The sequence below is a fragment of the Bos javanicus genome, chromosome 9 (genome assembly GCF_032452875.1).
Source record: "Bos javanicus breed banteng chromosome 9, ARS-OSU_banteng_1.0, whole genome shotgun sequence".
Lineage (NCBI taxonomy): Eukaryota > Metazoa > Chordata > Mammalia > Artiodactyla > Bovidae > Bos > Bos javanicus.
The window spans coordinates 86,918,599-86,946,316 of NC_083876.1; the positions used below are offsets into that span (position 1 = coordinate 86,918,599).

A 27,718-nucleotide genomic window follows, 5' to 3' on the forward strand; every position below is an offset into this window, starting at 1 on the left:
TGGTGGTGGTTTAGTCACTAAGTCGTGTCTGACTCTTGCAGCCCCATGGACTGTAGCCCGCCAGGCTCTTCTGTTCATGGGATTCTCCAGGCAAGAATATGGGAGTGGGTTATCATGCCCTCCTCCAGGGGATCTTCTCAACCCTGAGATCGAATTTGAATCTCTTGTGTCTCCTAAGTTGACAGACAGGTTCTTTTCCACTAGCGCCACCTGGGATAGCTTTGATTTTCTGAGCTTAAAATCATTCCCAGGTATAGCTGGCCTCCTCTCCAAGACAAGAGGAGCTGGAGCTGAGTACACACTAATGGCATTTCAAACTCTGGTGTATTTGTGGAATCCTAGGTAAAACTGAAGAAAATTCTCAAGAACATTCTGGAATTGTCTGGGTTCAGGAGGATGGGATGAGGAGGTTGCATCAGTGACTCTTGATACAAAACAGTGGTTTGAGTGAGGCCAGTATTCCCAAGGGCTTCCCAGGAAGCTCAGTGGCAAAGAATCTGCCTGCCAATGCAGGAGACGCTGGAGGCGTGGGTTCAATCCTTGGGTCAGGAAGATCCCCTGGAAAAGGAAATGGCAACCACTACAGTATTCCTACCTGGAAAATCCCATGGACAGAGGAGGCTAGGAGGCTACAGTCCATGGGGTTGCAAAGAGTTGGACATGACTGAGCATTCATGCACAATATTCCCAAAGAGAATTGTAAAAGATAAGAGTCTGTGATAAACCAACCATCTAGAATTTGACTCTTGAGCTGGTGCATACATTCCAGTTTCCTAATGGTGACCCTGAGGAAAGAAGTTCTGAAAAGGTTCAGTTTGGCCCTGAAGGTGTCAGTTTCCCTGCATCTTCCAGTACTAGTCACAAAGATGGATAGGTTACAAAGGAACTGGATGAAAAAGAGACTTTGGTCAACCCTAGGAATCTAAAACCATTTCTTACAAACTGGATTCCGACACCCAGCCCCAGTTCTGCTTGTTCAGGGAAGGAAATTGATTACAGGCTGCCTTTCTAAATGCATATGACTTGTTTGAAGATGAACACCAGCGTTCAGGCTTCAGGAGAAGAGAGCTATGATTGAAGACCCCAGTCCCAAGAATGGGACTCAGAGGGAGCTATGGCAATCATAAAACAGCATATAATCTAAGGGGATTTTCTGTTTGCCAAAGTCAGATATGGCTTCCCAAGTGCTCCGTAGTAAAGAATCTGCCTGCCAATGCAGGAGAGGAGGATTCAGTCCCTGGGTCAGGCAGATCCCCTGGATAGGAAATTGCAACCCACCTCCAGCATTCTTGCCTGGGAAATCCCATGAACAGAGGAGACTGGCGGACTACAGTCCATGAGGTCACAAAAGAGTTGGATACAATTTAGCAACTAAACAACAACAAAAAGTCAGGCATAGGGTTGCTCTACTGTCAGATCTGATTCCCGGCTAATGAATCAGGAATGATTTATTAATCAATTTGATGACAAAGAAGATGACGCCTCACATAAAGTATTTGCTAGGATACTGAAAGTTATTTTCAACTTTTAAATACTCAGTTGGCATACTTTAATGCTTTTAGTTCAGGTAATTTAAAATTTCCCATCTTCTTCTAAGGGCTTCCCAGGAGGCACTATTGGTAAAGAACCAGCCTGCCAGTTCAGGAGACATAAGAGATGCAGGCTTGATCCCTGGGTCTGGAAGATTCCCTGGAGAAGGGAATGGCTACCCACTCCAGTATTCTTGCCTGGAGAATCCCATGGACAGAGGAGCCTGGCAGGATACAGTCTATGGGGTCTCAAAGAATTGAACACGACTAATGAGAAACACTGGGCTGGAGGAAGCACAAGCTGGAATCAAGATTCCCGGGAGAAATATCAATAACCTCAGATATGCAGATGATACCACCCTTATGGCAGAAAGTGAAAGGGAACTAAAAAGCCTCTTGATGAAAGTGAAAGAGGAGAGTGAAAAAGTTGGCTTAAAGCTCAGCATTCAGAAAACGAAGATGATGGCATCTGGTCCCATCACTTCATGGGAAATAGATGGGGAAACAGTGGAAACAGTGTCAGACTTTATTTTTGGGGGCTCCAAAATCACTGCAGATGGTGACTGCAGCCATGAAATTAAAAGACGCTTACTCCTTGGAAGAAAAGTTATGACCAACCTAGATAGCATATTGAAAAGCAGAGACATTACTTTGCCAACAAAGGTCCATCTAGTCAAGTCTATGGTTTTTCCAGTGGTCATGTATGGATGTGAGAGTTGGACTATGAAGAAAGCTGAGCGCTGAAGAATTGATGCTTTTGAACTGTGGTGTTGGAGAAGACTCTTGAGAGTCCCTTGGACTGCAAGGAGATCCAACCAGTCCATTCTAAAGGAGATCAGCCCTGGGTGTTCTTTGGAAGGAATGATGCTAAAGCTGAAACTCCAGTACTTTGGCCACCTCATGCGAAGAGTTGACTCATTGGAAAAGACTCTGATGCTGGGAGGGATTGGGGGCAGGAGGAGAAGGGGACGACAGAGGATGAGATGGCTGGATGGCATCACCGACTCGATGGACATGAGTTTGAGTGAACTCTGGGAGATGGTGATGGACAGGGAGGCCTGGCATGCTGCGATTCATGGGGTCTCAAAGAGTTGGACATGACTGAGCAACTGAACTGAACTGAACTGAACTGAAGAGACTTAACACACACACACGCACACACACTCTTCTAAAACACACCATGCTAGTTTTCTCAGAAATGAGTTAAGTAGATGAACTGGGTATTCTGTTCATAAGACTGGGAGTGACACTCAGGTATATAACAATTAGGACAGGCACCGGGCAATTAGAACCAAAGGTCTCTGGACACATCTGGCCATGGAGGCAAGGGGCGAGCCCCGTTGTCTGTGTCTGTCGGCAGGGGGCGGGCTCTTCTTTTTTCTTTAGTTTATTTTTTGGCTGCAGCACTGAGTCTCTGTTGCTGTGAGCAGAGGCAGTGACGCTCTGGTCGCGCAGCGCTGGCTTCGCGTTGTGGTGGCTTCTCTCGTGGTGGCACACAGGCTTAATTGTTCCACAGCATGTGGAATCTCCCCGGATCAGGGATCGAACTGGCGTCTCCTGCATTGGTAGGCAGATTCTCAGCCACTGGACCACCAGTGAAGTCCAACAGGCTCTTTTTATTCAAATATCCTGGGACAGCTATGTCCAGCAGGTCTGCAGACCAGGCAGCATCTAGATACTTGATATCTGGATTATTTTATTATTTATTATTTAAAATTTTATTTATTATTAAAAATTTATGTATTATTTAACAATTTTATTTAAAAATTATATGTGACCATTGTTACGAGACTACTTCTAGGATAAAAAGGAAGTCTTCTCAATGTTTAGATCTGTAGCTTAATAATATTTGGTTCTCCTAAACTTTATTTTACTAATTAGTTTGTGAGATTTAGGATCAAAATCTACCTTTCTACAGGACTATGTTGAAAGTGTTTCCTATCTAGTTAAGAATAACCTAAACCATGACATTATAGTTTTCTTTCTACTTACTAAATATCCCCTCTACCTCCTGCACCCTTTCCCCATTCCTGTGTCTTCCATCTCTTGTTACTGAAGCACTTGGAGAGAGAACGGTACACTCTAACACCTCTGCCCTTGTTGATCACAAATAACAGTCATAATAGCCATCATTCATATGGCTTATTGCATGAGCCAAGCAATATGCTAAAAGCTCTATATGATGTCCTATCTATTCTCCCTAACAGCTCTGTGTGGCAGGTATAGTTATTACACCTGTCTGACCAATGAGGAAATTGAGATGCAGAGAGAGAAGATAACCGGTCATGGAGTTAGTGATGGAGCAGGGGATTTGAACCTTGGCATCTGATCTGAAAGCCCATGTTCTTAACCACTGTGTCCTGAGTACTACTCATTCCACAGAATGTTACCCCTGGAAAGGGACTGTAGTGATCATCCTCTCCAGTCAACTCAGAGAACAGAAAGCTGAGGACCAAAGCTGTGAAGATACTAGTTCAAGAGCCCCAAGATGAAGTGTGATATAGAAGATGAGAATACACAGTTTTTCCAACCCATATACCCTGTTCTTGTCATGAATTCTTGCAGATTCAGTTAATAAGCTCAGCTACAGGATACGTGGTTCTGCAATTGTTCTGACTCTGCAATGAATTTCCAAGGTGAACGTTTACCTGCTTCTGGGGCTGGGTGTTCCCCTCCTCCTCGATTGCTCTTTGACTCAAAAATATAATTTTCCTCTTTTCTGTTCTTCCCTGAGGAACCACCATCTGTGGAAAATAAATAAAACATATTGAAGGTGCATCAGAAACTTCAGGAAATAGACATGAAAATACAGCCTCATATATATATATATGTATATATATACATATATATATTAAGGTAGGGCTTAAAGAAAGGACTTACAGGCTTTATTTCTTCAATAAACATAGGCCTACGTTTGATACTAAAACACGAGATAACCAATGTGACCAACCGAATAAAGCAGAGGTGAGGCTAGTGAAACACCATTGGACGGAGACGGGAAACAAGCTCACCACTCCAGAACTTACCCCTCACTCCACCCCCACCCCTACCCCTCCACCCAGAGAAGGAAGGGAAAAGCTCAGCTAGAAAAGTCAAGGGTTAGGTTTGGACTTTATACCATAGAACGCAGAAACAGTCCAGAAACATTTTTTTCTTTAGAAACTGAACACGTAAGTCACTCACAAAGCAACTTCACTTTCTTACCTCAATGCTGTTTGGCAGGCATTAATAGCTCTTTTGCCTTTTTTTTTTTTTTTTTCTAGTTAGTCTCAGAGAGGTTCAGTGCTTGCCCGGTTTCATTCTGGTAATCAGTGAGTCATAGGGTTGAGATTTAAACTCAGATGTGTCTAACTGCTTGTTTGTGGAAACCAGCACTTCTGATTTAATGATAGCTTGTTCATTGTTTAACTGTTCTATTCAGTTATAACATACTCCTGAGAGCAAATGTAATAGAAGATTAAATCTTAGAATTTTCATCTCAGGTTCTGGTGAGCCATGGTTGTATCATTCTATTATCTGCCATTTAGGAATTCATAGAACTTGTGTGCTTAATGATATTGACAATATTGTAATGAATGAGTTAGTGGAGTTACCCTCAGGCTGAAGTGTAATTTCAGGTGAGACTTTTGCAAAATAAAATGCTCAATGGAAATGAATCAGAAGTGATCTGCTGATGTGAGGAATTTTATGAAGAAACAAACAAACAAAAAACTGTAAAGCTTCTTCAGCATATTGAAAACCAGGGACATGACTTTGCCAACAAAGGTCCGTCTAGTCAAGGCTATGGTTTTTCCAGTGGTCATGTATGGATGTGAGAGTTGGACTATAAAGAAAGCTGAGCGCCAAAGAATTGATGCTTTTGAACTGTGGTGTTGGAGAAGACTCTTGAGAGTCCCTTGGACTGCAAGGAGAATTCAACCAGTCCATCCTAAAGGAGATCAGTCCTTAGTGTTCATTGGAAGGACTGATGCTGAAGCTGAAACTCCAATACTTTGGCCACCTGATGCAAAGAAGTGACTCATTGGAAGACCCTGATGCTGGGAAATACTGAGGGCAGGAGGAGAAGGGGATGATAGAGGATGAGATGGTTGGATGGCATCACCAACACAATGGACATGAGTTTGAGCAAACTCTGGTAGTTGGTGATGGTCAGGGAGGCCTGGCATGTTGCAGTTCATGGGGTCAAAAAGAGTCATACACGACTGGGTAACTAAACTGAACTGATGGGACCAGATGTCATGATCTTAGTTTTCTGAATGTTGAGTTTTAAGCCAACTTTTTCACTCTCCTCTTTCACTTTCATCAAGAGGCTCTTTAGTTCTTCTTCACTTTCTGCCATAAGAGCAGTGTCATTTGCACATCTGAGGTTATTGATATTTCTCCTAGAAATCTTGATTTCAGCCTGTGCTTCACTGAGCCCAGCATTTCTCATGATGTACTCTGCATAGAAGTTAAATAAGCAGGGTGACAATATACAGCCTTGAGGTACTCCTTTCCCAATTTGGAACCAGTCTGTTGTTCCACGTCCGGTTCTAACTGTTGCTTCTTGACCTGCATACAGATTTCTCAATAGGCAGGTCAGGTGGTCTGGTATTCCCTTCCTTTAAGAGTTTTCCATAGCTTGTTGTGATCCACATAGTCAAAGGCTTTGGGGTAGTCAATAAAGCAGAAGTAGATGTTTTTCTGGAACTCTCTTGCTTTTTCAATGATCCAACACATGTTGGCAATTTGATCTCTGGTTCCTCTGCCTTTTCTAAATCCAGCTTGAACATCTGGAAGTTCACGGTTCATGTACTGTTGAAGCCTGGCTTGGAGAATTTTGAGCATTACTTTGCTAGCGAGTGAGATGAGTACAATTGTGAGGTAGTTTGAATATTCTTTGTCATTACCTTTCTTTTCTTTTCTTTTCTTTTCTTTTTTTTTAAACATTGCCTTTCTTTAACAAATAGATTCAAGGGATTAGATTTGATAAACAGAGTGCCTGAAGAACTGTGGATGGAGATTCATGACATTGTACAGGAGGCAGTGATCAAGACCATCCCCAAGAAAAAGAAATTCAAAAAGGCAAAATGGTTGTCCAAGGAGGCCTTGCAAACAGCTGAGAAAGGAAAAGACTTAAAAGGTAAAGGAGAAAAGGACAGATATACCCATTTGAATGCAGAGTTCCAAAATAGCAAGGAGAGATAAGAAAGCCTTCCTCAGTGATCAATGCAAAGAAACAGAGGAAAACAATAGAATGGGAAAGACTAGAGATCTCTTCAAGAAAATTAGAGATACCAAGGGAACATTTCATGCAAAAATGGGCACAATGAAGGACAGAAATGGTATGGGACCTAACAGGAGCAGAAGATATTAAGAAGAGGTGGCAAGAATACACAGAAGAACTATACAAAAAGATCTTCATGACTCAGATAACCACGATGGTGTGATCACTCACCTAGAGCCAGATATCCTGGAATGTGAAGTCAAGTGGGCCTTAGAAAGCATCACTATGAACAAAGCTAGTGGAGGTGATGGAATTCCAGTTGAGCTATTTCAAATCCTAAAAGATGCTACTGTGAAAGTGCTGCACTCAATATGCCAGCAAATTGGAAAACTCAGCAGTGGCCACAGAACTGGAAAAGGTCAGTTTTCATTCCAATCCCAAAGAAAGGCAATGCCAAATAATGTACCAGAATACTTTATATTTAAAGGCGTCAGCTGATTATAGCTCATTAGATGATATTTTCCAAAGAAGTTAGGTCAATGAAAGAGGACCTACTCCCTTCAAAATAAGTTTGTGGAAATAGCCATCTGATTATCTTCATTTGTGACAAGTACATTTCTTTAACTAAATCTTCCATTCATTTGAGAATCCAGTTGATTCCCACCACCATGCAGGAAGACAATAGACTATTCAGAATGAAAACATGATATATGGGGCATGTGAAAAAAAAAAAAGAAACCCTTTAAATATCCTTTGTGAGAATGTCCCCTCTGAATAAAATACTTTCCATGATAATCCAAAGATCGAAGTTGCTCACTCATTACCTCCAGAGATAAGTCCAACAGTGAGGCTTTGGCATATTTAGCATGGGAATTCGAGAAAGTACAGGCAAACCCCCTCACCTCCATACAGAAATTGTGCATTCTCCTAAGTCCATGCCAGAGAAGGCAATGGCACCCCACTCCAGTACTCTTGCCTGGAAAATCCCATGGATGGAGGAGGCTGGTAGGCTGCAGTCCATGGGGTAGCGAAGAATCGGACACAACTGAGCGACTTCCCTTTCACTTTTCACTTTCATGCATTGGAGAAGGAAATGGCAACCCACTCCAGTCTTCTTGCCTGGAGAATCCCAGGGACGGCGGAGCCTGGTGGGCTGCCGTCTATGGGGTCGCACAGAGTCGGACACAACTGAAGTGACATAGCTTAGCTTAGCTAAGTCCATGCTTTAATCCGGATCCTTAAAAAATTTGGCTAATCTGCTGGGATGAACATGTATTCTAGTTTAAAAAAGAAATCCAGATTCAGGGTTAGGAGGGAGGCTCAAGAGGGAGGGGACATATGCGTACCTGTGGCTGACTCATGTTGATATATGGCAGAAACCAGCATAATATTGTAAAGCAATTATTCTCCAGTTAAAAAGTTATTAGACTAGTCAGCAAATGGAAGAAGGTTGTTAGAGCGTGGAATAAAAAATTTAATTATTAAAAAGAAAAAACAACCCAGATTCAGTGTGAATGGGGATACCCGACCATTTTTCTAGCCGATCTGCAGAACTGGAAACCAGATGTCTTTTCCTTCGGCTGGGTCCACACAAGAGGACTGCCTTGTTAACAGACGACTTGGACCACACAGAGAACAGGCCTTAGAGCTGCAACCACCCCGGAAAACAATCCAGCCATTGTGCTTCTGCATCACGAGCAAATGCCAGCCCCGCTGTGCCTCTGAGAGTACAGAGCATGCGTTCACCGGTGGGACTGAATATTCGCCCACACCCTTAACTTCATCCTTAGTAACATGCTTGGCATAAATTCCTAACAGCAGGCTAACTGGGTCAAGGCATACATACAAGGCTTCAGAAACTGCCCTCTGGAAGACTGTACTAATTTGAATCCCACCAAAAGTAGGTGAGACACTTCTCTATACACTTATAAATATTATTATTATTATGTTTTCACCTTTGCCAATGTGGTAGATTAAAAAACTTCCTCTCATTACTTTCTATACTACATTATTAGTATTAATCTTAGTATCTCTTTAGCATGTCTTCAGTGAGTTAAGTCAAGTCTTATTTATCCTCCCAAGCCTGTGCGGGAAGGAGGGAGCGGAAAAGTCAACTTGTCTATATTTACTGTACTAGCTGATGATCCTTGTAAAACACTGGTATAGGTCACAAGCCATAATGCATTAAAAATTTTTTTAATGAATGGGTTTGGTCTTCATCACTTTGTGCAGGCTTTCTCTAGGTGTGGCGAGTGGGGGCTACTTTTTGCTGTGGTGCGTGGGCTTCTCACTGCAGTGGCTTCTCTTGTGATGGAGCACAGGCTCTAGGCATGTGTGCTTCAGTAGTTGTGGCTCTTGGGCTTTAAGGTGAGTAGTCTCAGTGGTTGTGGCTCAAAGGCTTAGTTGCTCTGGGGGATCTTTCCAGACCAGGGATTGAACCCATGTCTCCTGCACTGGCAGGTGGATACTTATCCACGGCATCACCAGGGAAGTCCCCAACAATGCATTTTTAAACCTACTTATATTATGCTGAGTATAACATAATTTCAAATCACAGGAAGTCAGAAGCTTCGGATTCTAGTCTGGTGGTTCAGGGATGACAGAAGAGGAAGGAAATGGGGGCTGCTGTCCAAACAGAAACCACACATTGTGGGAGGCCCTTTCTAACACTTTCAAGGCTCTATTCTTTTCTTCCCATTTTCTTTACCCTGGACTTTAAAAAAAAATATTTTGACTGTCTTAGTACCCAGACCAGGGACTGAACTTGTGCCTAACTACTGGACCACCAGGGAATTTCTACCCTGGATGTAATAATTTTGTGATTTTGATGGAATTTAATAACATGAAAATATTCATAAGTGAGAAAAACGTTTTGTAAAATAATATCTTAATTTTGTTATAAGTGAATAAATGTACATGTGTCTGTATATACATTTTGTTGTGGATCACAAAAAACTGTGGAAAATTCTGAAAGAGATGGGAATACCAGACCACCTGACATGCCTCCTGAGAAATCTGTATGCAGGTCAAGAAGCAACAGTTAGAACTGGACATGGAACAACAGACTGGTTCCAAATAGGGAAAGGAGTATGTCAAGTCTGTATATTGTCACCCTGCTTATTTAACTTATATGCAGAATACATCACGTGAAATGCCGGGCTGGACGAAGCACAAGCTGGAATGAAGATTCCTGGGAGAAATATCAATAACCTCAGATATGCAGATGACACCACCCTTATGGCAGAAAGTGAAGAGGAACTAAAAAGCCTCTTGATGAAAGTGAAAGTGGAGAGTGAAAAGCTGGCTTAAAACTCAGCGTTAAAAAACCAGTATCATGGCATCCGGTCCCATCACTTCATGGGAAATAAATGGGGAAACAATGGAAACAGTGAGAAACTTTATTTTTTGGGGGGCCCCAAAATCACTGCAGATGCTGACTGCAACCATTAAATTAAAAGACGCTTGATCCTTGGAAGAAAAGCTATGACCAACCTAGACAGCATATTAAAAAGCAGAGACATTACTTTGCCAACAAAGACATTACTTTGCCAACAAAGACATTACTTTGCCAACAAAGGTCAGTCTAGTCAAAACTATGGTTTTTCCAGTAGTCATGTATGGATGTGAGAGTTGCACTATAAAGAAAGCTGAGTGCTGAAGAATTGATGCTTTTGAACTGTGGTGTTGGAGAAGACTCTTGAGAGTCCCTTGGACTGCAAGGAGATCCAACTAGTCCATCCTAAAGGAAATCAGTCGTGAATATTCATTGGAAGGACTGATGCTGAAGCTGAAGCTCCAATACTTGGGCCACCTGATGCAAAGAACTGACTCATTGGAAAAGACCCTGATGCTGGGAAAGATTGAAGGCAGGAGGAGAAGGGGATAATAGAGGATGAGATGGTTGGATGGCGTCACAGACTCAGTGGACATGAGTCTGAGTAAGCTCTGAGAGTTGGTGATGGACAGGGAAGCGTGGTGTGCTGCAGTCCACGGGGTTGCAAAGAATCGAACACAAGTGACTGAACTGAACTGAACTGGGAGAAAATGCAACAAATTGTTAATGGTGAGTTTTGCTACATAATTTTACTTCTTCATATTTTTCTGTATTTTCCAAATTTTCTACAGTAAATACATTTTACTTTAGTGATTAGGAAAAATAATATATAATAGAAATGCTGCTGCTAAGTCACTTCAGTCGTGTCCAACTCTGTGCAACCCCATAGATGGAAGCCCACCAGGCTCCCCCATCCCTGGGATTCTCCAGGCAAGAACACCAGAGTGGGTTGCCATTTCCTTCTCCAATGCATGAAAGTGAAAAGTGAAAGTGAAGTCGCTCAGTCGTGTCCGACTCTTAGCGACACCCTGGACTGCAGCCTGCCAGGATCCTCCGTCCATGGGATTTTCCAGGCAAGAGTACTGGAGTGGGGTGCCATTGCCTTCTCCGTATAATAGAAATAATAACTGGATATTATCTCGCTGCATCTGTGAAACTCCATTCTTTACACCTTCACAGCCCAAGTCAAAGGTTTATTATTAAAAAGAAAAAAATAGAGACGCAGGGACTTCCCTGGTAGTCCAGTGGGTAGGACTTTGCACTTCCACTGCAGGGGACACTGGTTCCATACCTGGTTGGGAAAAAAGATTTCCTGTGCCGCTGAGTCATGGGATGAATGACTCCCCCACCTGCCAAATAAGGAGAGCTAAAAATATATTTCAGATTGGGTGTCAACTCCCATTCACCAATGGTGGCAGCCTAGAGCATTACTTGCAAAATGATTCTGAAGCTGTCTTCCCCCACCCCCCTCCTCACCCCCACAGAAGACAGAACTGGGATCACAGAGCAGGATCTAGCATGGATTAGGGCTTGTGGAGGCCTGCATGAGTCTACGGTTATTTATCTTCCCTGAAACAGACACCAGGCTAGACAGAGCCTTCGGGGTTATCACTGAAACCTGTATTAACCAATGAGGAAACTGAGGTTCAGAGACATGAAGCAACTCCTCGGGGTTCTAAACACAGAGCCGGGACTAGACCTCATGAAGGAGACTGGCCTTGGGTCTCCACTGTTTTCAGCTAATTCATTCACATTCACACGTGCCTCTCCAAGAAAGTGACGGAGCAGGAGTTCACCCACTGTGGCCTCTGAGAACTTCGTTCGGTCGGTCAACTTCATCCCTGTTGCCAAAGACACCTGGTCCCCCCGACTCTGCTTCTTAGGTAGCTCTCTTCTCCATATAAACATTTCATACAGAGAAAATGGATTAAGACAGTCCAAGCCTTGTATGAAGTGACAAAGTTCTCCCATTAGGTGGCGGTACCAGCAAGGAACAGATAAAACAGGTCTCTGAAAGGCACTTGCCTAATGGTTTAGTTATTAAGATTCTGTCCTTCCAGTGCAGAGGCTGTGGGTTCAATCCCTATTTGGGGAAAAAAGATATCTGTGGTATGACCAAGGTTTTGCTCTTTTGTTTTGTTTTTTAAATCTTTTGTAGGGTATTTTGTAGATATATTTGTATCAAAGCACTTTAAAATTTACAAAGTAGATTAGAAGGAAATATTAGAAGTTAATGTCAATAAAAGGGTGGTATTTTAAGTTATTTCCATTTTCATTATTTGCATCTTCTGGATCTTCTATAATGAACAAAATAGTTTCATAAAAAAGTTACTGAAATAGTGAGAGATTATTTTGGTAATATTTTGTCTGTGCAGTTCGGCCTCTTGTCTGATTGAGAGAAGATAATGGACCAGTGTGGAAGAGAAAGGAGACAGGCAGGCCCTTGATATTGTTTCTTATTTAAATGTGAAGGGTGTACTAACAGGGGGTCTGATGATCAAGGTGCTGGGTGCTTTCTGTCTTTCCGTCAGTCACCAGGTCTTTGGGAAGGGAAGGAAACGGCTGGGAAAGCTGATGTGTGGGGGCTGTTTGGCACTCAAGCGACAGGAGCCCTGCCAGGAGTGCAGTCCCCACTGTGCTGCTGGCATCGCCAGCCTTTGGCCCTCAGGAGCAGAAGCAAGCCCACCCAGCACCCTCTAGTCCAGATCCTGGCCAACCTGCTAAAAGACAGTGGGATCTGTCTTACACAAAGGCCTTTGCTGTGGGCTTCCCAGGTGATGCTGGTGGTAAAGAACCCACCTGCCAATGCAGGAGAAGTTAGAGATGCTGGTTTGATTCCTGGGTTAGGAAGATCCCCTGGAGGAGGGCACGGCAACCCAGTATTCTTGCCTGGAGAATCCCATGGACAGAAGAGCCTGGTGGGCTATAGTCCATGGGGTCACAAAGAGTCGGACGCCACTGAAGTGACTTAGCACGAACATGAGCAAAGGCCTTTTCTACTTACTTTCTTCTCCATGCAACCTACTCTGGTCAGTTGTGGTGTTAACCCTGCCCTCAGTTTAAGCTCAGTCCTTAGTTTGTCCCTTTCTGGGCCTCCTTGGTGACTCAATGGTACATAATCCGCCTGCCAATGCAGGAAACACAGGTTTGATCCCTGGGCATGGAAGATACCCTGGAGAAGGAAATGACAACCCACTCCTGCCTGGGAATATTCTTGCCTGGGAAATCCCCTGGACAAAAGAGCGTGGCAGGCTACAGTCCATGGGGTCGAAAAAGAATCAGACATGACTTAGCAATGAAAGAAGAACAGATTTTGGTAAAATGTATGCAGAGTTTGAATTCTAAAAGACATTCACAAAAGCATACGGAAATGTGATCATCTATATTTCTCTCTGTCATATAACTATCAAAATATAAAGGTGTAAAAAATTTTCAAAGAGAATCCTGTAATGCTTTAGGAGTATGAATGTATTTTAAAACATTATTAGCCATCTTGTAAAAAAAGATGATAGATTTAGTTAATTTGGAGGCATGACACTGAATTGCTAGCACATGCTACTTTTTCAACATAACACATTATTTTCTTTACATTCACTTGCTTAGTGTGAAGAGGATTTACATAAACATGTAGGGGCTATACTGTTTCACCGGAGAAGGCAATGGCACCCCACTCCAGTACTTTGCCTGGAAAATCCCATGGATGGAGGAGCTTGGTGGGCTGCAGTCCATGGGGTTGCTAAGAGTCGGACATGACTGAGCGACTTCCCTTTCACTTTTCACTTTCATGCATTGGAGAAGGAAATGGCAACCCACTCCATTGTTCTTGCCTGGAGAGTCCCAGGGACGGGGAGCCTGGTGGCTGCCGTCTGTGGGATCACACAGAGTCGGACACGACTGAAGTGACTTAGCAGCAGCAGCATACTGTTTCACCTCACAATAACCTAAAATTTAGCACTTAGAGTATTAGTTTCCTTTAACATAGGTGTTAAAATTTTTAAACTCCACCTTATTTACAATAAATGTATTGATACCTCTGGAGTATGTATTTTGTTCCATTGCTAAGTCGTGTCTGATTCTTTGCAGTCCCATGAATGGCAGCCAGGCTTCCCTGTCCATCATTATCTCCCGAGGTTTGCTCAAACTCATGTCTATTGAGTCAGTGATGTCATTCAACCATCTCATCCTCTGTTGTCCCCTTTTCCTCCTGCCCTCAATATTTTCCAGCATCAGGGTCTTTTCCAATGAGTCAGCTCTTCACATCAGGTGGCCAAAGTATTGGAGCTTCAGCTTTAGCATCAGTCCTTCCAATGAACAGTCAGGGTTGATTTCCTTTAGGACTGACTTGTTTGATCTCCTTGCTATATATATATATACATATTTATGAATGTATTTAATAGGTGTTCCTTGCTATAAATAATCAGCAAAAATGTCAGGCTTTTTTTCTTTTTGGCCAAATCATTTGCTTTAAGTCTGTCCTTTCTTTTAAGATATGTCCTTAACACTCTTCAAATAGAAGCTTACTTTGAGCCAAGTGTCATTATAGAAAATGAGACTCTTTGAGAAAACCAGCTTCAAGTCCTTACCTGGCATCTCAAGATCAATGCGACTTTCTGGTCCCCAAAAGGTGGAATGATTACTCTTCTCTGTGGTTGATAATTCAGGTGGCTGTTCTGGGGTGGTAGCTTTCTCAGACTTTTCTAGCGACGCACTCCGGCCTGCATCTGTGCTTGGTCCCGTGGTTTTAGGCCGTGCCGTGGTCCTGTGGGTCACCATCTTTCGGTTATCGCTCACTGAGAGTGAAAGAACTACTGTCAGTTAGGTTTCTCGCTGACCTTTACCTAAAACCACGACATTTGCAATAGATTGAAAGCATATCATCTAAGATATTTCAGGGCCTCATAGCAAACTACTAGCTCTTGTTTCCAAAGTAACACTTCTAAGTAAACAGTTGCAAGAATTAGCTTTCTGAAAGTTCTTGTAAAGAAACAGACAAAGATACACTTCCGCCTAAGATTCTGAGGTTAGTCACCCTTCCTCAAGTTCTTCATTCAAGTACTTGCAGTTCTTCAGTCAACTTTTCACAGCCCGTCCTTCCTTGCAGTATTTATGCACACACTGTTGTTCAGTTTAAATCATGTCTGACTTATGTCCCCATGAGCTGCAGGATGCCAGGCTCCCCTGTCCTTCATTATCACCCCGAGTTTGCTCAGATTCACAAGACCTAGCGACCTAGTGACACCCTAATGTCATAACTTTTCTAAAAAATCTGTCAAAACAAAAGATTAACTCATTTTAGTTTTTTTAAAAGCGTATGCTAAACAGCCTTTTTAGGATGGGGAAGACTCTTAGAAAATTGAAAACTATCTCTTAAAATGTTAAATAATACAAAAATTTGACATTTGTAATTTGCATTAAAGATTTACGGTAAATGTCCATTGAATTTAAGGCATAGCTGGTTCACATGAAGTTACACTGAAACCAGCAGAAAAAGTAAATGCTGAATGTGCATTTACTGTCAGAATACAGACATCCCTTCTACCCCCAAAATGTGATGCAGGTGACTCACGATTTTGACAGAAAGCTTCATCAGACCCGTCAGGACACTGCTCCACTCCGTCGCAAGCCAACATGATGTCAATGCAACAGCCATCATCACAAAAGAAGTGGTAGCGTGAGCAGACACTCGAGCATCCTGTTTGTAAACAAGTCTCAAGTCACAGGAGTACAGGAAAGGAAAGGGCTTCCACCGTGTCAGGATTAACCGAGACTGTGTGTATGATGGAATGCTTTTGGGCAAGGAGACGTAGGTAATGAGGGGACACCTAACAGTCTGTGCAGCAGCAGTGGGTTCTGGAAAGGTTAGGGGGTTCCTTCTTGACCCTCCTGACTGAACTCTCAGAATCACCATGGGCTTTTCATCTTAGGGTCCTTCTCCAAGCCAACAATGCTAAAGAGGTGGGAACAGAGAAGCAGCAGCTGCAGTCTTCCCCATCCAGCTCTGGGTTTCCTCCCTCAGGTGACTCACTCTGCATTCATTTGTTCCCCCATCAGATCCTCAGCAGGCCCCCTAACACGGGTTCACCCTCTGCACAGCACTTGGCTGGCTGACCCTATTTTATCAGAGATACTAGTTTTTTTTTTTTTTTTGTTAAGTGTACCATTTTTAAAGTCTTTATTGAATTTTTATAATATTGTTTCTGTTGTATGTTTTGGTGTTTTGGCCCCGAGGTATGTGGGATCTTAGCTACCCAACGAGGGATCAAACCTGTGCCCTCTTCATTGGAAGGTGAAGTCTCAACCACTGAACTGCCAGGGAAGTCCTTGTGTGTGTGTGTGTGTGTGTTTTGTCATTTTTAATGATTTTAATTTAAAAAAATTAATTAATTTATTTATTCTTGGCTGTGCTGGGTCTTCCTTGCTGCTCAGGCTTTTCTCTAGTTTCAGTGCCTGGGCTTCTCACTGAGGTGGCTTCTCTTGTTCCTGAGCATGGACTCTAGGGTGTGAGGGCTTCAGCAATTGCAGGGCTCTAGAGCACAGGCTCAGTAGCTGTGGTCCACGGGCTTATTTGCTCCGAGGCATGTGGGACCCTCCTGGATCAGGGATCCAACCAGCATCTCCTGCCTTGGCAGGTGGATTCTTTACCACTGAGCCACCTGGGAAGCCCAGAGACACCGCTTTCTACATGCTATGTGTGTTTTGCATTCACATTTCCTAAATAATAATTTTTACTGAGATCAACTTTCTACTATCGAACCCTGTTTGCTGGCCATCACAGATCCATGGTGCTATAAAGCAAAAATAGAATCTTTAGCTACTAGCTAGTGAGAATTTTTTTTCTATGAATATTGAAATTCCCTCCATTTTGGAGTGGTGGTGGTGGTTTAGTCGCCAAGTTGTGTCCGACTCTTGTGACCCCATGGACTGTAGCCTGCCAGGCTCCTCTGTCCGTGGGATTCTCCAGGGAAGAGTACTGGAGTGGCTTGCCATTTCCGTCTCCATTTTGGAGTGCCCAAGAGCTTTTAACCCTCAGAGTTACATGTATTTTCTTGAAAGACATTCTCTGTACCCCCAGGTCAGGAGTAAGCCAACTAATAACCACTGACACTGGTGATACAGACTAAAGGTATCAGGCTAAAGGAGTCACAAGGAGTCTGTATTCTCCAGGGACAGATGGACTAGATAACTGTCTCATAACATAGGAGAGCAACACATGATGATATTTCTGAGCATAGAATACACGTCCAAGCGAGTCTTGGAAGCATTCTACTGGAAAGAAGTTCAGTTAAAACACTGGGAAAAGAATTCATCTGGGTGGAAGGCAATTTGAGGATACCTAGATTCTGGAGGAAGAAGAGGTGAAGAAAATAAATGGTGGCAGGGACATCCCTCGTGGTCCAGTGGTTAAGAATCTGCCTGGCAATGCAGGGGACAAGGGTTCGATCCTTGGCCTGGGAGGATCCCACTTGCCACAGAGCAGTTAAGCCAGTGTGCCACAACTACTGAGGCTGTGCTCTAGAGCCCCGGAGCCACGACAACTGAGCCCCCTGGCTTAGAGCCTATCCTTTGCAACAAGCAAAGTCACCGCAACAGAAGCCTGTGCACCACAACTCGAGAGTAGCCCTCACTCTCTGCCATTAGAGAAAGCCCTGATGCAACGAAGACCCAGCGCAGCCTAATAAATGAATGTGTGTGCTTAGTGCTTAGTCACTCAGTCGTGTCTGACTCTTTGTGACTCTCTGGACTGTAGCCTGCCAGGCTCCTCTGTCCATGGGATTTCCCAGGAAAGAATATGGGGATGGGTTGCCATTTCCTCCTCCAGGGGAATCTTCCCAACACAGGGACCGAACCTGTGTCTCCTGCATCTCCTGCATTACAGGTGGATTCTTTACCCTCTGAGCCGATACAGAAGACCTAATAAATAAATAAATAAGCAAACACCTATTAAGAAACGGTGGCAGAAAGAAGGGGACAAAGGGAGTCAGCAGTTCTGGCTGAGCACCTGGGCCTAGAAAGGAGTATCTGCTTCGGTCATGGGGAAGGGGCTGGGAGGAAAAGCAGAGGGAGACTGCAGACACCAAGCCAGGATGCAGCCTCTGCTCACATCTTTTAAACTCCTGACGTGAAAATCCTAACCCCCTCAAGGCTTTCCTGACTTCCTGGTAACTATGGAGACAGATCCACGCGGACAATTTATCCATGTATTTCTGAATCCGTGGTCTCCGGACTTTTTTGACCATATATATCTCCCATCTATAAATCATATGCATGTGCCACTGTAGTAACGTATTTTAATACATGTCATAAAATAGACTGAAAATGTAAAGAAGATTAAAAATGAATAAAAATATAAGTTCTGATATTTTTTTTTCCATCTTAAAAAATGTCTTGACTGTCTGTGGGGGATCCTATACGGAGACCACAAAACTGGGTTATCTTGGAAGTGTCCGTTGGCTTGCTCTCTGAGTAGATTGTTGCTTGTTTGTTTGTTTTTTATTCGTTTTGACTAGATTATTTTTTGCAAAGCTTGAAAACATATGGCCTCTGTATCCAAATCTGAACCAAGTTATCACAGAAACAAGGGTATGCGCTTGCCTGTTTACTACAGACCTTGCCATCTTTGATTACCAGAAAGCAAGCTAGCCCCAAGATCTATGTATATAATGAAGGGGACAGAAGCCCTCTCAATCCCCATCTCTCATTTTCAACGTCTCTATGCGGTGTCCTATAGCTTCCCAGGTGACTTGGTGGTAAAGAATCCACCTGTCAATGCAAGAGACTCAGGTTTGATCCCTGGGTCGGGAAGATCCCCTGGAGAAGGGAATGGCAACCCCCTCCTGTATGCTTGCCTGGAGAATCCCATGAACAGAGGAGCCTGTTCTGGGCTACAATCCATGGGTTCGCAGAGTCAGACACGACTTAGTGACTAAACAGCAGCAGCAGCATGTGGTGTCTTATTAACTTTAATTCAGTTTGTTATTCCAATCTAACCAGTGAGTGATTCCAGAAGACAGTTAACACAACAGAATTCTTTTCATTTTCTGTATAAAGTTATATACATAAGATCTCTATCTCTCAAAGATGCTCAGTTGTGTCAGACTCTTTGTGATCCCCCTGGGCTGTAGCCCACTTGACTCCTCTGTCCATGGGGTTATCCTGGCACTAATACCCAAGTGGGTATTACTTCCCTTCTCCAGGGGATCTTCCCAACCCAAGGATCAAACCCTGGTCCCCCACATTGTAGTCAGAATTTTTTTACCATCTGAGCCACAAGGAAGCCCTATATAAAACCTATTACACCCGACTAGCCTTTCAGTAATAAGAGGTGAATCATATCACCCTCTTCAGCTTCTAATATACTTTTGTCATCTTGAGAAAGGCCAGAAATGTACAACTGGCAACTTGGCTGCTCTCTAGTTGCCTTGGGAGCCCAGAAGACTGGCCAGAGTAAATAAACCAAATCAACAAGTAGCTGGTTGATGTCAGCCCTCAGGCCATTTCTCCCTTTGCTAATTTCTGTAGGGCTGACAGCTGCCCAGGAGCACTTCGGTCCCTGGCTAGGGAGCCCTGTTGCCAGGAGCACAGCTCTCCAAGCTCTGCACCTCCCCACTGGCCGTGACCGCAGCTGGACTGGGTGCCATTGTTTTCTACTCGCCACCTGCCCTACTTCCTGCCCCAGTGCACAGTCAGCATTGCCAGGGTTGTTTCAGGTAACTGGCTCTTCTGTAGAGCTGCAGTAAGACCACAAACAGGGCCTCGCCCCAATATGGACTAGAAAGCTGGCTGGCACATTCCCCATCGCTGACTCACAGTCCTCTACTGGACTGGAGTTTGGGGTACTATTTGCAGCCACTCTTCATTCCTCCAGGTCAAATTGAACCGTGGTTGAACAGGAGTGAGTCAACCTGATTTTTTTTTTTTTAAGATTTACTTGTTTATTTTGGGCTGCACTAGGTCTCCGTTTCTGTGCTCAGTCTTTCTCTAGATACAGAGAAGGGGGCTACTCCCCAGTGGTGGTGTGAGGCCTTCTCATTGTGGTGGCTTTTCCTGTTGCCCAGCATGGGCTCTAGGGCACGTGGGCTTCAGTAGTTGCGGCACATGGCAGGGCTTAGTTACTCCGAGGCATGTGCAGCCTTCCTGGACCAGGGATGGAACCTGTGTCCCTTGTGTTGGCAGATGGATTCTTAACTGCCAGACCACAAGGAAAGCCAGCCGACCTAATCTTGAATGTTGCTAGTATCTGTATCTTGCTAGCACTGTATCTTTGTGGAAGGCAAATTACCAAGGTGGCAGAGTTCTTAGAATTCTAAAGTCTCCTTCCTTCATTTCTAATATGCACACTGACCCTTGTCTTTGGTGGAAGACAAGGTCAGCCAAAGTACAAGCAAATCCAAGCATTATATTCTTTCTCCTGACTGCTCACTTGATTGCGATCCAAATATGGAGGAATCAAGGATATAGGAGACAGGCTACAAGTTTGCTAGAGCCAGGGTTAGTGAAGGGTCATTAATCAGGGCTGGGGATCAGGTCTGGGGAACTCAGCACCCATGCTTGCTCCCTTGCACACAGTTCCCATTCACTGCAGATGCTGAGAAAGTATCCCCCGACCGAGTGACAGGACTCTAGACACACACACGCGATTCTGCAATACCTCTATAGCTTTAGTGCTGCCAAGTGCCATTTACATTTTTTTTTTAACTTAATGAGCTAATCTTAGAACTGTAGATGTTTGGGAAAGCAAGAAACAGATAAATGAGAGAAATGAGTTTACAATGAGCAACAGAATGTGGGAACCATTATATATATGTCGAGCTATATTATCAACGTATCTGTGCTTCTGTGTAAAGTGTCCATGAAAAATTTTCAACAGTCCTTTTAAACTGATACATGCACTGTATATGTTTTAATTTGTTTTAAATCTACCTCTTAGCTGCATTCTTTGAACATAGTATCAACTAGCCCACCCTCCTTTAAATGGGAGGGTGGTCCCCACCCTCTCCTGGGAAACCCAGATGTCTTTTATGAAACTGAGTCAAGGAAGGATGGGGCATCTCTAAGGTCCTGTGACTCACACAGTCTATTGTCATCCCTGGAGTGTAAAGTGTTCCCCTGCTTCACTCAGCAGTGTCACTTAACATGAAATATAGTCGAGCCTAGTTTTGTCATCATATTTTTATGATGACACATTTTTATTTTAAGATTTTCCCACTCAGCAACAGCTAAAAATAAAACAGAAGCACCCATTATATTGCCCAGTTAGGATATAAAATGGCAATTTTTTTTCATGTGGACCATTTTAAAAGTTTTTTTTTTAATTGAATTTGTTACTATATTGCTTCTGGTTTTTTAAAAATAATTCTATTTACTTATTTTTGACTGGGCCGGGTCTTCACTGCTGCTCGGGCTTTTTCTCTAGCCGTGGTGTGAGGGCTCCTCATCGCAGTGGCCTCTCTTGTTGAGGAGCACGGACTCCGGGGCGTGCAGGCTTCAGTAGTTGCCGCCATGTGCTGGGTAGTTGTGGCTCCTGGGCACACCTTAGTTGCTCCGCCGCATGTGGGAATCTTCCCGGACCAGGGATAGAACCCGTGTCCCCTGCATTGGCAGATGGGTTCTTTACCAGTGAGCCACCAGGGAAGCCCTTGCTTCTGTTCTGTGTTTTGGTGTTTTGCCCTCAAGGCATGTGGGCATCATAGCTCCCTGGCCAGGGATGGAACCTGCAATCCCTGCCCTGGAAGACGAAGCCTCAACCACTGGATGCCAGGGAAGCCCCTAAAATGCCAGTTTAACACCACCCTTCCATCCACAGCCTGGCCTCTGTTGGCCACTGTGAATGCGAGGGAAGGGCTTTCTTCTCACCTCCTGTGGAGAAGGCCACGGGAAGCACGGTCACTGAGACGTTGTCGGAGCTCCTCTGCCCGGCAGTGTCCATCACGGTCAACTGAAAGGTGTATGCTCCTTCCCGCAGGTGGGACAGCTTCAGGGTTCCGGACTGAGGCACCTGATACCAAACAGGAAGCATCACAGTTAAGAGCCCGAAGCACAGAATCTGACATCTTCCTGAGCTGGGAATCAGTGCCATCCTTGCAGCAGTCCTATGATCCCCTTCTCCACTCCTGGTCCTAGGTCTCAGAATACTGATCACACACACTTTTGGCAGGCTGGCCAGGAGACTTGAGCTCCAGTGGGTTTGGGGCCTGACACCCCCTTTCTTTGGGAAACTTCCCTCCCACCCCCACCCACATGGTTGCAAGGGAAGGGTCATTATGACCCCTCCCTATGGCCACAGGGGTGCAGCTAAGCCAAAGGGAGTGGGTGGCCAGGCAGGTGGCCTGCCCAGAGGAGGTGGCTGGGCAGACTCTCGCTCTCTCTGACTCTGGCTCAGAATCAGGCAGGCTGTGCCAAGCGGCAGCTATGCGGCAGGTGCCTCCACTGTTTATTGCTTCGTGGGACTTAGACAGGAAAGCAGGGGAACTGGGGGCAGGTGATGACCACACCGGAGTGTGCTGATGGGAGCCCTGCAGCCTTGAGCAACGTGGTGTGAGAGAGAGAGGCTCTGTCCTCTGCCCAGCTGGTCTGCCCGAGCGCAGACCTAAGACTGCCGAAGGCCAGCAGCCCGGGGGTTTGCTGCCCCAAGTGTACCGGGTGGATGGGAGGACTGAGTCAGAGTGTGGTTGTGACTAGGGGATGCTGAGTGAGGCCTAGATGAAGTTAATGGAGATTTTAAGAGACCAGGGAAGCACTGAGGCTGGGGGCTGGGTGGGGCATCCACACAGACATCAGCCTCACCCAAGCCCTGGTCTGAGTTTTGTGAAGGCGAGTGAGGTACTGGGCTTCTGGGTGTCAACTCTCAGTGTGCCAGTGTCCAACTACACCTCAGCAGGCTGGGCCTTCTCCGGGAAGCCTCTTCCCAACGCTGGGGCTGGACGGACAGAGCACCCCCCCTCTAAGGGGCCTGTCTGTTCACCTGGGCTCTGAAGGCTCCCTCTGGCCTTCCTAGGTACCTCCTCTCTGAGGCAGGAAAGACTGGATCCCGATCCAGACCTGGGAGCACACTAATTTCAGTCTTTTCAAATGAAATAACCCTTCCCTGCTTTCTTTCTTTGTGTGTGTGTGTGTGTGAGTTGACAATCTTCATTAAACGGCAGCTCTAGTTGTCCTTATTCACTTGGCAGGATTAATATGGTTTTTCAAAATAATTTTATTTATATATTGGTTGTACTGGGTCTTCTTGTCTTTTTGTAGTGTTTGTGGGGTTTTCGTGGTCACCTGATGTGAAGCGCTGACTCCTAGGAAAAGACCCTGATGCTGGGAAAGATTGAAGGCAAGAGGAGAAGGGGAGGCAAGAGGAGAAGGGGAGGTCAGAGGTTGAAATGGTTGGATAGCATCACTGACTTGATGGATATGAGTTTGAGCAAACTTTGAGAGATAGGAAATGACAGGGAAGCCTGGCACACTGCAGTCCATTGGGTCACAAAGAGTTGGACACCACTTAGCCACTAAACAACAACAACAGCAACAACTGGGTCTTTGTTGCCGCTCAGGCCTTGCTCTAGTGGTGGTGCTCAGGCTTCTCACTGCGAAGGCTCTTAGGCGCATGGGCTTCAGTACTTGCAGCTCAAGAGCTCAAGTAGCTGCACATCACTCCCCTGGGGCTCTAGAGCATAGGCTCAGAAGCTATGGTGCATGGCATGTGGGATCTTCCCAGACCAGGGATCGAACCTGTGTGTACTGCATTGGCAGGTAGATTCTTCACTACTGAGCCACCAGGGAAGCCCCTTAATATGGTTTTTAATGATCCAAATTTCCCTCTGGCCCTTATGGGGCAAGAGCACTCTAGTAAATATAGCCGAGGTATGTAAAAGTTTGTCTCAAAAACTATTTCAGATAAATAGAGTTTGAAAAATCTGCTTAGAGGGGAAGGACAGGTATGTCAGATTTTGCAGCTCAGCTACCCGTGGGCATGATGACAATTGACTGTCTCCATGGGAAAGCTCTGAGAGCTGCTGGGTTTGGACACCAACAGAAAAGGTAGATGCTGACAACAGCTGGCAGAGACTGGATCTTGCCTGAAGGGCCTCCGAAGAAGGCTTTGCAATTGGCACCGGTCCACACCTGCAGGCCTTTCCTCTGTGAGCGGAAACTAAGTACAGGAACTTAATACCAAGAGCTTTGTGTGAGATTTAGTTTGATAACTGCAGAAGTCAACAAGATCCTGTTAGTCTCCTGTGAAAATTCTTCTACAAAAGGCTTCTTGCCCTTTCTTGTGCAGCAATCTGTTTAAAGAGTTTGCTGTTTCACCTTGTCTCCCAGACCCAGAGAGAAAAGGAAGCAAACACTTTGACTTTTGGATTTCCTCATTTCACATTGGTTTTTCCCTCTGTGGTTTTATTTCTTGGATGCAGAAAACTTTTTCAGGTTTTTAAGCCGTAAAAGGCAAAACACTAATTTGATTTGATTATTTTTTTAAGCTTTTTTTTTTTTTTTTGCATTAGTGATCTTAGTTCCCTAACCAGGGATTGAATGCCCTGCATTGGGAACGCAGAGTTTTAATTACTGGGCCACCAAGAAAGACTTCCCTGGTGGCTCAGACGGTAAAGCGTCTGCCTACAATGCGGGAGACCCGGGTTTGATCCCTGGGTCAGGAAGGTCCCCTGGAGAAGGAAATGGCAACCCACTCCAGTAGTCTTGCCTGGAAAATCCCATGGACGGAGAAGCGTGGTAGGCTACAGTTCATGGGGTCGCAAAGAGTCAGACATGACTGAGTCACTTCACTTTCCTTTGTGACATAGCTTGACATGCGCTTTTTTTTTTTTTTTTAATTGAGGTATAGTTGATGTACAATATTAGATAAATTTCAAGTGTATAACACAGTGAGTCAATAACTACTCCATTTATAGTTACTATAAAATATTGGCTATATTCTCTGTGCTGTACAATACATCTTTGTAGCTTATTTATTTTATACAAAGTAATCTGTACTTTTAATTCCCTGGTCCTTTTTAGTTTAGTTTTTTAGCTAACAAATGCTATCTTTCTTCAGCATCAATATAAGAATATATAGAACTGTGAGATAGATGATTTCCCTCCAAGCATCCAGGCATTTCTAGACGTCTCCTCACATTTATGACACTGGGAAGGATTTACACACATACACACATACACACAGATGTATATGCAGCATATCCAATTTTTGTTTGTTTTTGGCCAAGCCCCAGGGCGTCTGGGATTCCCTAACCAGGAATCGAACCACACCCATGTGCATTGGAAGCTCAGCGTCTTAGCCACTGGGAAGAACCACAACACACCCAATTTGTAACTTGAAAGTTACATTACCTTTAATAAAACAAAGAACTTCTAATCTCTGCCCAGGATCTGTTCTATAGTAACAGAGGCTTTGATGGTTGGTCTCTGGCTAAAATCAATTTATAACTCAATCTGTTATTCTGGCTCTACTGCACCTCCCTAAAATAGTAATTTAGTGGCAAGGAACATACATTTGCATTTCTTTATATACCACACATATATACATACATGATTATTAGTACAACACTTGGTTACAAAACGAGTACTACCTCTCTATTCCCCTCACCCCCGACAGTTGCTTTTAAAGTATATAAGGCAATGGGCAAATTGTCATAAGTAGTGACAAGATGTCATACAAAATATTTCAGTAAGAAATTCCATTGAACCAATGAACGCAAAGGCATGCTAGCTTTCTGCCTCTTATCAACTTGCAAAACAGAGAACTCTGTTAGTGGTTTGAAGGCCATTAAGATCCTTGTTGTAATCCATTGCCATCTCCCAGCACACACACAGGCTGAAGGAGACACGGGGGCAGCTAAACTGACCAACAGAGGCCAGAACATAAACTGCTATTATTAATACAATTGTCTAGATAATTCAGGTGAGCATGCTTAGGTTCTGTTCTTTAGTTACATGTTCCTTTTTCTATTTACTTTTCATCACAGACATGACCCAAAATTTCATAAAAGAAGCAAAATGAACTCAATTTTCTGTATTTTCCTAGTCAAAAAAAGAGTAGTGAAAGTGTTAGCTGCTCAGTCGTGTCTGACTCTTTGCCTCTATCTCAGCCCAATCAGAGAATAATCATCTTCTTACAAACTTAGGAAGAAGGGCTAGAGGCACGAAGAAGCAGCATATAAAATCCAAGGGGTTGAGCAAACTTAGTTGCTGACAGTGTGTAGAAACATATGTAGACATAGAAATAGAGGAAATGGGGATGTCTCTGGTGGTCCAGTGGTTAAGAATCTTCCTGTCAATGCAAGGTACACAGGTTCAATCCCTGGTCTGGGAAGATTCTACTTGTCACGGGGCAAGTGAGCCCTCATGCCATGACTACTGCAGTCCATGTGCCCTAGAGCCCATGCTCTAAGATGAGAGAAGCCACTGCAGTGAGAAGCCTGGGCACCAAAACGAGGACTAGGCTTCACTTGCCACAACTACAGAAAGCCCTTGTACAGCCATGAAGACCCAGTGTAGCCCAAAATAAAGGGTCTGCCTGCCAATGCAGGAGATGCAGGAAATGTGGGCTTGATCCCTGGGTTGAGAAGATCCCCTGGAGAAGGTATAGGCTACCCACTCCAGTATTCTTGGGCTTCCCTGGTGGCTCAGATGGTAAAGAATTCGCCTGCAATGTGGGAAACCTGGGTTTGATCCCTGGGTTGGGAAGATCCCCTGGAGGAGGGCATGGCCACCCACTCCAGTATTCTTGCCTGGAGAATCCTCATGGACAGAGGAGCCTGGTGGGCTACAGTCCGTGGTGTCACAAAGAGTTGGACATGACTGAGCAACTAAGGACAGCAAAACACAGCATATGATTCCAAATTCCATGCTCGTAGTCACTGTAGAATCCTATCTCTGAGTTAGCAGAGCTTTTTTTTCTTTTAATATAAATTTATTTATTTTAATTGGAGGCTAATTATTTTACAATATTGTATTGGTTTTGCCATACATTGACATGACTCTGCCACAGGTATACATGTGTTCCCATCCTGAACCTCCCACCTCCCTCCCCATCCCATCCCTCTGGGTCATCCCAGTGCACCAGCCCCGAGCACCCTGTATCATGCATCGAACCTGGACTAGTGATTTGTTTCACATATGATAATATACATGTTTCAATGCCATTCTCTCAAACCATCCCACCCTTGCCCTCTCCCACAGAGTCCAAAAGACTGTTCTATACATCTGTGTCTCTTTTGCTGTCTCGCATACAGGGTTACCATTACCATTTTCTAAATTGCATATATATGCGTTAGTATACTGTATTGGTGTTTTTCTTTCTGGCTTACTTCACTGTGTATAATAGGCTCCGGTTTCATCCACCTCATTAGAACTGATTCAAATGTATTCTTTTTAATGGCTGAGTAATATTCCATTGTGTCTATGTACCACAACTTTCTTATCCATTCATCTGCTGATGGACATCTAGGTTGCTTCCATGTCCTGGCTATTATAAACAGTGCTGCGATGGACATTGGGGTACACGTGTCTCTTTCAATTCTGGTTTCCTTGGTGTGTATGCCCAGCAGTGGGATTGCTGGGTTGTATGGTAGTTCTATTTCCAATTTTTCAAGGAATCTCCACACTGTTCTCCATAGTGGCTGTACTAGTTTGTATTCCCACCATCAG

General features: G+C 44.2%; 1 protein-coding gene across 2 annotated transcripts in view; it reads right to left on the bottom strand.

Annotated features, from left to right (window-relative positions):
• The window catches only part of LRP11 (LDL receptor related protein 11), a 55,570-nt gene that overhangs the window by 5,166 nt on the left and 22,686 nt on the right, over nt 1–27,718 (bottom strand). The window contains exons 3-6 of one of the 2 annotated variants that reach the window (XM_061428265.1): nt 21,923–22,064; nt 15,636–15,761; nt 14,653–14,859; nt 4,178–4,273 (exon numbers count right to left, since the gene is read on the bottom strand). In XM_061428265.1, coding sequence (XP_061284249.1) covers nt 4,178–4,273; nt 14,653–14,859; nt 15,636–15,761; nt 21,923–22,064 — 571 coding nt within the window. Of the gene's footprint in view, nt 1–4,177; nt 4,274–14,652; nt 14,860–15,635; nt 15,762–19,975; nt 21,659–21,922; nt 22,065–27,718 lie in introns of those variants that run through there. The other variant, XM_061428266.1, reaches the window with a different exon arrangement.